This window comes from Onychomys torridus, chromosome 18, assembly GCF_903995425.1.
Source record: "Onychomys torridus chromosome 18, mOncTor1.1, whole genome shotgun sequence".
Taxonomy (NCBI): domain Eukaryota; kingdom Metazoa; phylum Chordata; class Mammalia; order Rodentia; family Cricetidae; genus Onychomys; species Onychomys torridus.
The window spans coordinates 28,660,666-28,674,281 of NC_050460.1; the positions used below are offsets into that span (position 1 = coordinate 28,660,666).

Here is a 13,616-nt window from a genome sequence, read left to right on the forward strand (position 1 = left end):
TGCACATACACCCCCCCCCCCACACACACACACCCAGACTTCTGGAGTCTGAGAAGTTTCAACATGTAATTAGAGCTCTCTTGCTGCCTCATCTCAAGGCAGAAGACAGGGAAAGAGGAATAAGCAGAAACGTGCCCTTTTATAACCCACTTTTAAGATAGGGGCATTAACTTCACATAAGCCTTTACAAGGGTTCTACTCAGAGTTTTACCTACCAATACTCCATAATAGCAATCAAATTTCAACACACACTTCAGAAGGGACAAATTACAAGCCACAGCATTCTGCCTCTGGTGGAAGGCTAGACATCATGAGTAGGCGAAGCTGAGATTTTTTTTTTCCCCATATGAACTCAGATCCCTAGAAACTCCCTATGGATCCAAGCTGAGAACTCCTACAGTAACACTATGGTAGAGCCAAGGCTGTAGGTTTTGAAATGTAAACTCTTCTACATTCTAAATGAGTATGTTTGCTGTGTGTTTTCCTAGTCTACTCCACAAGTGTCCGGGGCTATATAGACATTCTCATGCACTTTTCTTTCTGTTCCCGAGGATTTTTAGGCTTTCTTTTCTTTTCTTTTTTTTCAGCAGAGGATCAAACCCAGGGCCTTGCACTTGCTAGGCAAGTGCTCTACCATTGAGCTAAATCCCCAACCCCCTCTTAGGCTATTCTTACACTAGGATCATTTCAAAACCTCTGAAACATGTGTTATTGAAAAAGCTTTTCAACAATCACTAGTTACTCATGCAATTTTCTTGGTACACAGTATTTCTTCCCTTTTAAGTGATACTATTTTTTCAGATAATGAACAAATTGATGCAACAGCATAAAATATTTAATGCAGAAAATAAATTTTAAAATTAATGTGAAAGTCCTAATGATTTAAAAATAAAACTGTATTTATTATCAGGTAGATATTAAATTGAACTAATGACTACTAATTAATATTTTATTCATTTATAAAATTTATTATGCAACTGTGAAGATCTTACAGTGCCAGGCATGGTGGTACATAATTTTAATCCCAGCACTTGGGAGACAGAGGCAAGCGGATCTCTGTGAGTTGAAAGCCATCCTGGTCTACATACTGAGTTCCAGCCCAGCTAGAGCTACACAGTGAGACCCTGTCTCTAACCAACCAGACAACCAACCAACAACCCCTCCCGCCCACTATAAAAAGAATGTTGGAGTGCCAGAAATCATATGATAAACCTTACCTTGAAACTACCCAGGAACGAATTTCAGTTTTCAAGTTGTCTTTGTGAATTGTACATTCTTAGAAATGCTAGAGGTGTTTTACACCATCTGGATAATAATGAACTCTATGATTTATGACTCTAACAGCTTCATGACTCGATTTATGAAAAGCTCTTAAAATTCTCACCAGCAGTTCCTACAACCGTGAGTAAATCATCTGGCCAAATGCTTCAGTATTTTGCTGCATGACTCAATGCTTTGTGCACTGTGGCAGCTACGTCAATGAGTTCTGGTTGCTTGTGGATCTTACTACTTCCTCTAAAGTGTCTGTGGAGTGTTACTGTGTAGATGAGTTCCAGTATTCTGGGGTTTTTAAGTTACCAAACTTTGGATATTTCTTTTTTGAACTTTTTTTAAGCTCAGACACATTTTTTTTCCCTGCACAGTATTATTATCAATCTTGATGCTGTTAAAAGTACAATCTGAAGCGATTCTATAAGAAACATTTTCTCTTATAATAATGCCTCTATATTATTTTAAATGATGTTATTATGATAATCTGTGTAGGAAGTCCTTTTGAGGGCGTGTTTGCTGAAAATAACATTTGATATGGCTGAAAATGACAACCATTTCCCCAAACTTACATCAAATGTGAGCCATTGCATGATCGTCTTCCTGATCCTGGTGACTGAAATCACCAGACAGCCAAGGTTACATTATCCCAATTAGATTCTTCCCAATGATGTAGCTTTTTTGCCTTTCACTAAAAGCACATGAAAAGTGCTTCACCGAAGAACAAGCAGACGACTTGTCCAATGTGATTTATGAGTAATGTACTGCTAGCTAGGGTAATTCTTATGCATTTTGTTTGTTTTCAAGGAAGCAATATTTGAAGGTATTGTTCTTTGATGATTTCCAACTGGATAATTTAGAAGTCTTTACTACACTCCAAAGAATCCCATATTATCTTTTTTTCCAAGACAGGGTTTCTCTGGCCCTGGCTGCATCCACACACGTACACCTCATGCACATGAATGTGCACACAACAATATAGTAATGAAAAGACACGGGAAGCTGGAGAGATGGCTCAGCAGTTAAGAGCAGCACAGACTGCTCTTACAAAGGACATAAGTTCAATTCCTAGTGATTTATAACCACCTGTAACTCTAGCTCTAGCAAAGATTAGATGCCTCTGGCTTCCAAAGGCACCTGGACTCATGTTCACACAGGCACATAAATATACACATAATTTAATAAGAAAATCTTAAAAAAAAAAAAAAGATAAGCACATGTGGTCAGAGGAAAGAGCTATGGAGAAGGTGCTCATCTTCTATCTTATGTTGATCCTGAGGGTTGAATTCTGGTCACATGGGCAAGCACCTTGTCTGCTGAGTCATCTTACTGGCCTTCATATCTTTAAAATTTTTTTTCTTTTCTATTGAGATTATAATTACATCATTTCCCCTTTCCTTTCCTCCAACCAAACCCTTCCATATACCCCTCCTTGCTCTCATTCAAATTCACAGCCTCTTTTTTCATTAATTATTACTATATACTTATATATATATGTAAATACATACATATTCCTATATATAATCTGCTCAGTCTGTGTAATGTTACTTGCATGTATGTTTGTAGGGCCAACCATTTGGTATTGGATATTCAATTGGTATGCTCTTCCCTGGGGAAGAGCACTTCTCCCACTCCCAGCATTCCTTAGTTGCCTGAAGTTCTTTTTATAGGGTCTCATGGGCCTTCCCCATCCATTTGGCACATCTGTTGTCTTTATTCAGGTGATGTTTAGGCAGTCATGTGTTGAGGCTTGATGGGTGTAGTTTCTGATGTTACTAGGATGCACACGATCACAGCAAACTCCCTGATCCTCTGGCTCTTACAGTCTCTCCATCCCCTCTTCTGCAATGTCCCTTGAGCCTTAGGTGCAGGAGTGTTTTGTAAATGCACCCACTGGGACTGGGCTCCATGACTGCATTTTGATTGGTTGTGGTTCTCTACAACGCTCTCTGTCCGTTGCAAAGAGAAGTTTCCTGGATGAGAGGTGAGGACTACATTTATCTGTAGGTGCAAGGACACATATTTAGAATGTAGCTGGTTATAGATTCTTTTCCAAGATCTGTGACTTCACTGGCCTTGAGAAATTTCCAGTACCAAGCATGATTTCCCTCTTGTTAAGTGGGCTTTGAGGCCAACCAGAGAAGAGCTGTTGGTTACTGGCAAGGCATGTGTGCCATTACTACACCCTTAGGGCTATGGGCTTTGTTGGCCATGGTTGTGATTTGTAGGTGTCATAGCTGGGTAGGACTGTGGGTTGCTTCCCTTCTGTGGAAGTTTACATGGTATCTTCCATCACTGTGAAAGCTAGTCTTCAGGGAGGAGGCATTCAGGTCAGTCCTGGCTCAGGGCCCTGGGTTTGAAGTGCATGGTGTCTTCATTGATAGTAAGTTGTTGGTCAGGGTTGTCTAGGAGACTCCCTGAGCATACAGCCTATTGCTATTGTTCTTGGTTGTCCCTCAAAGGTAGAAAGTAAGTCCCCATACCTTTTAAATTTTTATTTAATGACGACAATGTCATATATGTATATGATGCATTTTGGTAATATTCACCCTTCATTATCCTCTTTTGTCCCCATATCTTTCCTTAAAATTAAATTTTCAAGTCTAATATCAGTCAGAGCTGCTGGAAAGAAAACCACGGACAGAGAGACATCCTAACTAGTGAGGCTGCATGCTAACTCTGCAGTGTGAAAAGTGGCCTTCACCATTTCATGGGCGGGGTCTCAGACTGGGTGAAAGGGAAAGAGGATGCCGAGCCTGCACTTAACACTCTCTGCACCTGACTGTGATGCAACGTGACAAACTGCCTCAAGCTCTGTCCGCCATAGCTTCTCTGGTAAGATGAACTGTAACTTTGAACAGAAAGCTGAAATAAACCCCATTTCCCCAAAGTTCCTTTTGACAGAGCATTTTACCATAGCAAAAGGGAACAAACAAACAACCACAGTCCATCAGTCAAGTTTCCAGAAACTTCCATCTAGACCAGTGGTTTTTAACCTTCCTTTAATACAGTTCCTCATGCTGTGGTGACCTCCACCATGACATTATTTTCATTGCCATTTCATAACTGTAATTTTGCTACCGTTGTGAATTTTAATGTAAATATCTGTGTTTTCCGATGGTCTTAGTGGACACCTGTGAACGGGGTCATGACCCACAGGTTGAGAACCACCTCAAAGAGTTTTAATTTGTTCCCTTCAGTTAAATTTCTCCAAAGATTGTGGACGGGGTCTCTGGGGAGCCCCCTTTCTACTTACTCCCTCTGTAACCCACTCTTGTGTGGCTTAGCCTCTCCTACCGCGCCCACTCAGTCCTCTGGGGTGTCCCGAGGTCTGCCCCTCCTCATTCCTCAGGGCTCTCTCGGTTTGCCCCAGCAAGCCACGGGTCTGGGACACTCCCCACTGAGCAGTCCTGCCCTTCCCCAACCCACAAACAGGAGCTGTCTCCCAAGCTCCAGTTCTCCTTTTCAGTCACGTCTTCCGTTTCTGTGATTTCAGGTGCAGTCTAGGTGACGACTCTTCCCACATCCGTTTGTGGTTCCGGCTTCTCTACCCATATTTACATGGATCTTTCCACACTGTTAGCTTTGTTATTCCTTCTAAAATTCATTGTTTCCACTCTGGCTCAGAATCTGAGTCATCTTCCGTAATTTTCTCTCTCCACGGCTTGGGCTGGAAACTTTGCTTCCTCCTCGTGTTTCTTCCTGACCTATTAATTAGGAAACTGAGCCACACCTATGGACTCTAGGGAAATCATACACAAGATACCTCTGCTTTATTAAAACCACTTACTTTCTGGTAAGGTTCACAACACACGCGTGCATGTGAGTGGGGACACTCAAGGACAACCTGAGGTGTGGCACCACAGTGGCAATCCTTCCTTTTCTGGGGGAAGGGTCACTTGTTGCCCGTAACTCCACAGATAGGCTAGGGTGTCTGGCTAGGGCTCCAGGGATTCACCTCCCCAATGCAGGCTTGCCAGGTTTTTTGTTTGTTTGTTTGTTTGTTTGTTTGTTTTTAACATGGGGCCTCATGCCTGCAAGGCAATCACTTTACTGACTGATCAATTTCTCCTGGCCCCCTGAATCCCTGTACTTAGCTTACTCTTAACTAGAGTTAGTGCCGGGAAAAACTGAGGAAGGACTGATTATTATTAGGATTTTCATTGCTGTGACACATGAGCAAATTAAAGGTCAAAAATTTGCCTTGGAAGCTTGTGGTTTCAAAGGTTTCAGTCCATCATGGGTGATAAGGTAGAACAGCTCAGATTACGGCAATCGGAAAGCGCGCGCGCGCACACACACACCCACACACCCACACACCCACACACCCACCCAGAGAGAGACAAAGAAAGGGAGAAAGAGACAGAGAGAGACACACAGAGACAGAGAGAGAGAGAGAGAGAGAGAGAGAGAGAGAGAGAGAGAGACAGAGGGGTGGGGAATGGATATAAGCATGCCCATGTTATGTTTTTTTCTAGCCTATGGGGTGATGCTGCTCACATTCAAGGTGAGTCTCCCCACTCACTTAATCCTCCCTGAAAATGTTATCACAAACAAATCTAGAGGTGTGCTTCATTAATCTCTCAGGCACTTCTCTGTTTGATCTGATGATCTTGTTAGTCCATCAAGATTAACCATCACAAGCCAGGTGTGGTGGTGCAGGCCTTTGATCAATGTGTGTCCCGTCCCCCCACTCCCTCCCCCCTCCGAGGCAGAGGCAGGCGTATCTCTATGAGTTTGAGGCCAGCCTGGTCTACAGAGTGAGTTCCAGGACAGCCAGAGCTACACGGAGAGACCCTGTCTCAGAAAACAAAAATAAAAATGAAACAAACAAAAGATTAATCGTTACGGCCTGCTAGTTAGTAAAGATTAGTAAAGCTCCCTTCCCGTACAGGAACTTGAGTCCTGTCCACTTAGTGTGTTCCTTATTAGGAAAGTGTCAGGGTCTCAGACTCCGGTTTCTCTGCGGGATTTTGTATAGGTTGGTTTTGCCTGCTCTGGCGTCAGCGATAACCTTCTTTAGCTATGATGGGAGCAGGCACGATGATTTAGGGAAATGTGGATAAGGTGCCCCATTTGGTCTTTTTTTTTTTTTTCTCCGGTTTTTCGAGACAGGGTTTCTCTGTGTAGCTTTGCGCCTTTCCTGGAACTCGCTTTGGAGACCAGGCTGGCCTCGAACTCACAGAAATCTGCCTGCCTCTGTCTCCTAAGTGCTGGGATTAAAGGTGTGTGCCACCACCTCCTGGCCCCATTTGGTCTTGAGTCTAAGCAACAGTTTTTAATCTGAGTTTACCCTAAATAAAGTTAGTATTTTACTATCTTTTTAGATCCTCAAGCTTATTCCTAATGTGGTGGAGAATCCAAAGACAAGAAGGGATATACGGTGGATCATTCCTATGTAACACATTGCACACAATTTTCTCCTTAACTATCTGCCCACTGGGGTTACAGTGGTCATTCTCTGTCATGAAAGCAATAAATCACAACATTTCCCATTGTGATTTTTCATTTCATGGTATGAGAGATTTGTGTCATGAGCATTCTTTTCCATCCTTACCTTTAATCTTAAATTCATGACTTTTCTAAAACACCAATTATTCTCTTTTAAATGAGAACCCAGCAGGAAGAGAAGGCATAAATACTACTAAATTAATTTCACCAAAGGACAGATTGGCTAATTTGATATATATTGAACTCCAGAATGCACTGCCACACAAACACACAGAAAAAAAAAAAGCAAAAACCAAAACCAATTACTAACATGCTATTACTTGGAAAGGAAATGATAAATCAGCAACAAATCAGAAATTAATGGACTCACAGACTAAATTCTTTCCAGGACTCGGTTTGTTTATTATATGTCTCCTTAAGATTACCCAGACAAGAACAGAAATGAATACATATAAAAAGAAGTATTTATAGATCCTATTGCATGCTCCTTAAGCCTTTGCCTGAGAAGGAAAATAAATGCTGTTCTTGTATGCAATTAAAACTTGTAAATGGCTGTAGCAAGGCTCAGGATGTTAATAACTGCACTAAAGTCATAGCTCAGAGAACCATAGTGCTGTTTAGTTGCCTTTTGTTCAAAATGCAGAATTTGGGGGCAAACTGATTACTTTGCTGTGGTTGCAGTCTTAGACCTGTTTCCATTCAAAGATATTTAGGCCATTTCAGCTCACTTTAGTCAGTGAGAAGCTCGAGGATGACCTTCGTCAACAGCATTAGTTATTTCTACCCACTGTTTGCAGAAGGTTTTCCCAATACAGTTTAACGAGACTTTCTCATGCCCCCTGCTCAGTCAGTGCGATGAATTTTTCCTTTCCTGGTGGGCCACACGTTCCAAGGTCTCAGGATTGTTTTCAGCAACCCCTGCATAACGGATAGGAATGCAGTTTCTTACTGCAGTGGGCTGCAGTGTCAGAAACCCTTCAGCTATGTGCACATGGTGCAGTATTTCCAGGCAGTCAGGACCTGGGAAGACTGTTTGGCATGAAATTTGGCATGAAATGCACCCTGCAGTCTGACATTCCAGAGTCCACCTTACTCAGTGTCTGAAAGCAAGGTCCCTTCCATTCTCAGCCCCAAACAACCGAGTTACATGTCAATCTGTATTTGTGTTAGGAAACCAGCATGCAAATAAGAGCATTTCCATACTTAGGAGCCTGGCATTAGACTAAGCGACATCTTTCCGAATTTCTTTTAATGCTCACACTTGATAACACCCACCTTAACAGCAGCTCATGGCTAAGCATTTTTGCAGAACGGCAAATTGGTTTTATATAGTTAGAAAACAACACAAGCATTCCAATTTTACGATTTAGTCTCCAACCTAGTTACTAGAAATGGCCCAAATGTGGTAATATATCATTTGTCATATAACATATAATTGCATGGTCTTTTGGTTTTTATTCTTACGCGAGTAAATGAGACAAAACAAATCACCCAGCCCCACAGAGGGAAAACCAGCAAGCCTGAGGGGCAGCAGGGCAGAGTACTGCACTGGCCCACCAAGGCCGCAACACGCTGCAGGATGCTGCTGCAGCTTTAGTTTTCTCGCCAGGTGGCGGAGGCCCTCTGCAGAAGAGCACACCGCAGCGCTCACGCCTTGCCTTCTTGGCACTGGACCAGCGACCCCTGTCAAGTGTCCAGCAGACAACTACGACATAGTTTTTGCCGATTATAACGGAATGTAAGGGGGCTGGGAATCGGCGAAGGGGAGAAGGGTGAGTGTGTGCCCACGTGTGACAGACCACCGTTGGCTAATAGTGCCTATGAATTTTCTCCCGCAGTATTTACAGGCCAATCAATCACCAACTTCCTTCATCGGTTAGATGCTCACATCTAAAATCACCTCTCCCTACAGAGACGCTAAACGAGGCAGGGTTTTATGGCCAGCGCCGGGAATCAAGAGAACCTACGAGCTCACGTCTGGGCTGAGAATCAGCACCAAGTTTGGGGGTGAGATAGTGCAAGTCTGCAGCCCCCCCACCCGGCGTGCCGTTCCCGAGCGCTGCTAGATGGGACCTGCTTGGAGATAGATGGCCCTTCCAGGTGCTCGCGCCTTAGTGCGCAAGGACTACCCCCGCCCCCAAACCAAATAGCTCACCCTGCTGCATCCTCCGAGCCCCAGCCTCCGGGCGGGCGCAGGGAGGCGGGAGCCCGGGTCCCCCCCCCGGCTCCTTGGCGCCCCCTGACGTCGACCTCCAGCAGTCGGTCCACGGAGGCCGCAGAGGCGAAGCCCGGGGGTCCCCCGCGCACCGCGGCCCGGCGCGTGGCCTGGGCGGGCAGCGCGCGCGCACCGAGCCGTCCTGCGGGAGGGCGCGCCGCTCGGGCCCGGCTTGCAGCCATGTGCGCGCGGCCGAGGCCGCCGCCGCCGCCGCCCGTGACGTCACCCACCGAGCCCCCCGTCCGCCCGCCCGCCCGCCCGCCCGCCGCGCCCGCTCTCCCGCCGCACCCCGCCCCGCCCCACGTGCGACGGCTTCGCGATGCCGAGGCCTGAGGCGGCCATCCGACGATGCTCTCAGCCGGCTGCGTCCCGGGCGGGGCTGAGCCCGAGGGCCGCGCACGGGCTGGGGCGCCTGCGGAGGGAGGGGCGCGGCTCCCGCCGGCGCGCCGTGTGCTGAGTCATGGCGAGAGCTGCCCGCCGCTCTCCAGCAGTCGTTCCGGGGCCGGCGCGGGGTGTGCAGCCATTGGGCCGCGCGCGGGGCCGCGAGCGCCGGGCTTGACGCGCTGAGCCGCGCTCGCCCGTCTCCGCCGCGCCCGCCGCCCGCCCCGCGCCCCGCGCCCCGCGCCCCGCGCGCCCTGCCGCCTCAGCCCCGCACCGCACGGCCCCCCGCCTCGCCCGCACCATGATCGCCGCGGCTTTCCTCGTGTTGCTGAGACCCTACAGCATCCAGTGTGCTCTCTTCCTCTTGTTGCTTCTGCTGGGCACCATCGCCACCATCATTTTCTTCTGCTGCTGGCACCGCAAGCTCCAGAAAGGGAGACATCCGATGAAATCAGTCTTTTCGGGTCGTTCCAGAAGCAGAGGTGAGACACGCCGCCACCGGTGTCTTCTGGGCTAGAAGGGAGGTTGAAGCCGCCTCCTCTGCCGCCCCTTCTCCCCCCCACCCCACCCAGCCCGTGCTCCCCGTCATTGCCCACTCCTCAAGCTACTGTGCATTTATTTGTTTAACGAGTCCTGGCCTTTTGCCCTCAAGTCCGTCCTCAGATCGCCAGGTTTGGATAACCTCGGAGATTCGGAGGTCCTGGGAGGAAGGATGAGACTCCGATTCTTAGGGCCAGTTTGCTCTAAAGCCCAGAAGGTAATTGCAGTGGAATCCTGGGCTGAGACACTCTTACCTTTACACAGCCTTTGCTGGAGCTTGGGGATTGGAGAAAAAAAAAAAAAAAGTAAGGCGTGATAATTGAGGGGCTCCCCTCCCAACTTTGCTAGAACTTCTTGCAGAGAAATCACCTTAGAGACAGATGGTCCAAAACTCCCTCCGCCCCGCACCAAATATGCCCACCGAATCGGAGAGAGACATCTAGAATGTGCTTTCCCCGAATCCAGGTAAGTGATGAGCAACTCTGCAGGCCGAGAACAAGGAGTTAATGAAGTCTCATTTTCCCTCTTTTCTCCCCAGATGCTGTTCTGAGATCTCATCACTTTCGCTCTGAGGTAATTTATTTAGTCACACTCTCAAGGTCAGAAGTAGCTTTCTTTCCCGAGTACCAATATTAATCTTGTGCGCGTTAAGAAGCCAGTAGGGCACCGACTGGGAAGCTTGCAGACCCTAAGCCCAAACTGGCATGCTTCTTTTGAAGCAGTTCCACAGTCAAGCCCAGGGAGCATTGTAACAGATTTTGTGTGTGTGTGTGTGTGTGTGTGTGTGTGTGTGTGTAGTTTGCTTTACAAGAGGTGGGAGAGGCAGCCCCTAAAAGTGCAGCAGGCCTTAGAGAACTTAGCCAGGGAATGGTTATCAGTTTAGCTTACAGCCTGTATCTGTGGTGCAAGCACTTCCTGGGTGCCCACAGAGGTCAGTAGTTGTGCACTTAGATAAACCACAGGGTAAAATGATTAGGATGTTATCCGTCTCCAGCTGAGACTCCAGGTGACAGTCCTCCTGTCTCAGAAAGCTTTCTGCCACAATGGTAGTTAGGACATGATAGTGGTGTTGGTGAAGATATACCAGCGAGTATGTACTTGATATTTGTGCTAGACTATCCCCCTAGAGTAGGTGACTGGACACTGCCGGTATGTGAGACCACAGTAGGACCAGCTCCAGTTAGGACAAGACACAAGCTCTGCTTGACCCATTGGATTTCTTTAGTTTCCAGATGCCCACTTGCAGTGAGACAGTTTTCTCTCTTGGGGGAAAGTTGCTCGTGCCCAGGCGTGGAGGCTGCTTGGCAACACAGCTTTGCAAAGTATTGTGTATAGCCCCTCTCCTACAACCTCGTCTTGTGTTCCTTGTTCATCGGGGGTTTTATTGCATCGGGGATGCTTTGCTGGATTGTGACTCTTTGAGCTCAACTGCATTATAACGTTACTATGTTGCACACTGAGTCATTCTATTGCATGTGCCCTGGAAGTGAGAACTCTGTTAGTTAAGAGTTGTGAGAAAAGAACTTGTCAACAGTCAGCAGCCTTGTATTTAGCTTTGTACTAACTAGCTCCTGGGGGCTGGAAACACAGTTTTGCCCTCTGTAAAACAGGGCCAGCAGTACCCTGCAGGGCTGTATGTGGAAAATTATTTTTAAAATTATGTCAAAAAATAATTAGTTCAGAGGAGGTATTTAGTTTTGAGTAGCCATCATACATTTTGTAAAACTGAACTGAAAATTGCACATACGTTTAATCCCAACACTCAGAGGCTGAGGCAGGGGATCTTCATGAGTTTTGTGGCCAGCCTGGTCTACATAGTGAGTTCCAGGACAGCCAGAGCTACATTGCTATATTGTGAGACCCTTTTTGTTTGTTTGTTTTTTTAAGGAAGAAAAGAAGAGAAAGAGAAAGAAAAAGATGTAAAAATCAAGATATGTCTGTGATGAAGTCTTTAGAACATTAGGTCAGGTTTATAGACTACAACATGAACTGGGTCTGTTGTGAAACAGATGAATGAGGTCAAATAATTCATTTAGATGCAACAAACAGTGGCTGATGGACAGGATGCCAGCGTTAAGACGTAGCGGATTGACTTGAAAGAGATTCACCAGTTCCGTATACATAAAGGATAGTCTCGAGACTCTGCTGGGAACTAGCCTCAGACATTTCAGCGTAAGCACCCTGGGAACGTGTGGGATGTGGCTACATCTTCGTAGTTTTTCAGCTAAAGTTTCGTCTTGAGCTTGTGTTGGTTAAGAAGTCTGGGAACAGCTGTCCAGTGCCTTATCTTGTTCTGCAAGATTGCTAGTGTCATTTGAAATCTTTGTGTATACTTGTTGCTTGCTTTATGTGTTAGCCGTGTGAGTTCCTGAGGGCAGAGCCTAGGTCTCTCGTGACGCCATTGCCTGGCTCAGTGACTCATGTAGAAGGGGTTCTTAATAAATATTTATGGCGTGAATGAGAGTAGTCTCTTGATGGGCAAACAGAACTCAGAGTTGGACAGAAGAGAAAAATGCATTCTTGGGACATGGCTTAGAATTTAGCAGCGTTTATTTGCCTTTCCCAGGCTTTTAAAATAGCATTTTATTTTTATTTTTTTGAAATAAAGTCTCACTGTGTAGCTCTGGCTGTTCCAGGACTCACTATGTAGATCAGGCTGGTCTTGAACTCACAGAGATATGCCTGTCCCTATCTCTTGAGTAACTGGCTTTTTCCAAAGCTTTTAAAAAATTTTACCTTGGTGTTTGTAGTAAAATTTCAGGTACTCACTGTAACAAAAAGATTGTTAGCATTTCTTTTTTCCCCCCAATAAAATAAAATGTAATATCAGCTTAATTTGCTGATGCATGGTAAACTAAGCAAGGAATGTTATTTGGTATGTGGAAATCATAGTCTGTTGCACAAGAATGTCATATTTCATCACTTTTATATTTACTACAAACATAGCATTTCCCCTTAAGCAAAACACAGGCTATATTTTCTTCTCCCTCTTAGAACGTTATTTCTGCCAAGATTTTTCTCCTTAAGGAAGACCTCCGCATTTACTTGGATTGAAGCGTATTTAATAAGTTAGAGTGGACACAATGAGTATTTATTCCTGCTTTTTTTTTTTTTTAACTTGCAGTTGCTGCAAAATATTATCAAAGTGAATGCTTTGATTTTCTGGCAAGTCCTAATCACATTGGGCTAAGTTTCTAGTGCTTGCTGTTCCTCATGCCAATCTCAGTAAGTGGAGAATTCACTTTCAGCATTTCTGCCCTGGTCAAATGAGAAACATGATGTAGGTAGGGTCTGCTGACTCACTGTGAAACCTGAACAAGCTGGGATAGAATACTGGGACTGATGAAGTTTGGAAAACAGTTTGCTGTTTCATCTGGCAGAGGACATTATTTCTGTCACTCACGCCTCCGGGAGGGAGTCGGCGTGGATGGGGAATCCGAGGTGTTCTGTCTGAGATGGAACTTCCTAAGGGAAAACAAGATTGAGGCTCCACCAGAGAGATGAAGGCAACCCCCCAACCTGAGGAGCTGTAATCCTTTTTCTCCTCGTCTGTATTTAATGGCACGTTTCTTCAATCCAGGCTCTTTGTGAGACACTAGTAGTCAGTAATATGATGTTCATAAGGTGCTTTAGGTAGGCACCACTGGCACTTTCTTTTCAGATACTTGCAAAGTTATGAGCTTTTAAACAAGCCTTTAAATTTTAATAATAGCATATGAGAAAGTGAAATTAACCCTCTAGCAAAGTCTACAATTTTACC

At 45.5% G+C, this 13,616-nt stretch overlaps 2 protein-coding genes across 11 annotated transcripts in view; one reads left to right on the forward strand and one right to left on the reverse strand.

Annotated features, from left to right (window-relative positions):
• The window catches only part of Bend6 (BEN domain containing 6), a 65,009-nt gene extending 55,860 nt beyond the window's left edge, over positions 1-9,149 (reverse strand). For both annotated transcript variants that reach the window (XM_036168237.1, XM_036168236.1), the window contains exon 1: positions 8,876-9,149. The gene's annotated coding sequence lies outside the window, so the exon portion shown is untranslated. The remainder of the gene's footprint in view (positions 1-8,875) is intronic.
• Positions 9,150-9,561: 412 nt separating this feature from the next.
• Dst (dystonin) overlaps positions 9,562-13,616 on the forward strand; it is a 419,328-nt gene continuing 415,273 nt past the window's right edge. For 6 of the 9 annotated variants that reach the window (XM_036168011.1, XM_036168013.1, XM_036168012.1 and 3 more), the window contains exons 1-2: positions 9,562-9,798; positions 10,395-10,429. In XM_036168011.1, the coding sequence (XP_036023904.1) occupies positions 9,618-9,798; positions 10,395-10,429 (216 nt within the window). In that variant the 5' untranslated portion in view covers positions 9,562-9,617. The remainder of the gene's footprint in view (positions 9,799-10,394; positions 10,430-13,616) is intronic. The other 3 variants (XM_036168019.1, XM_036168020.1, XM_036168021.1) reach the window with 2 other exon arrangements.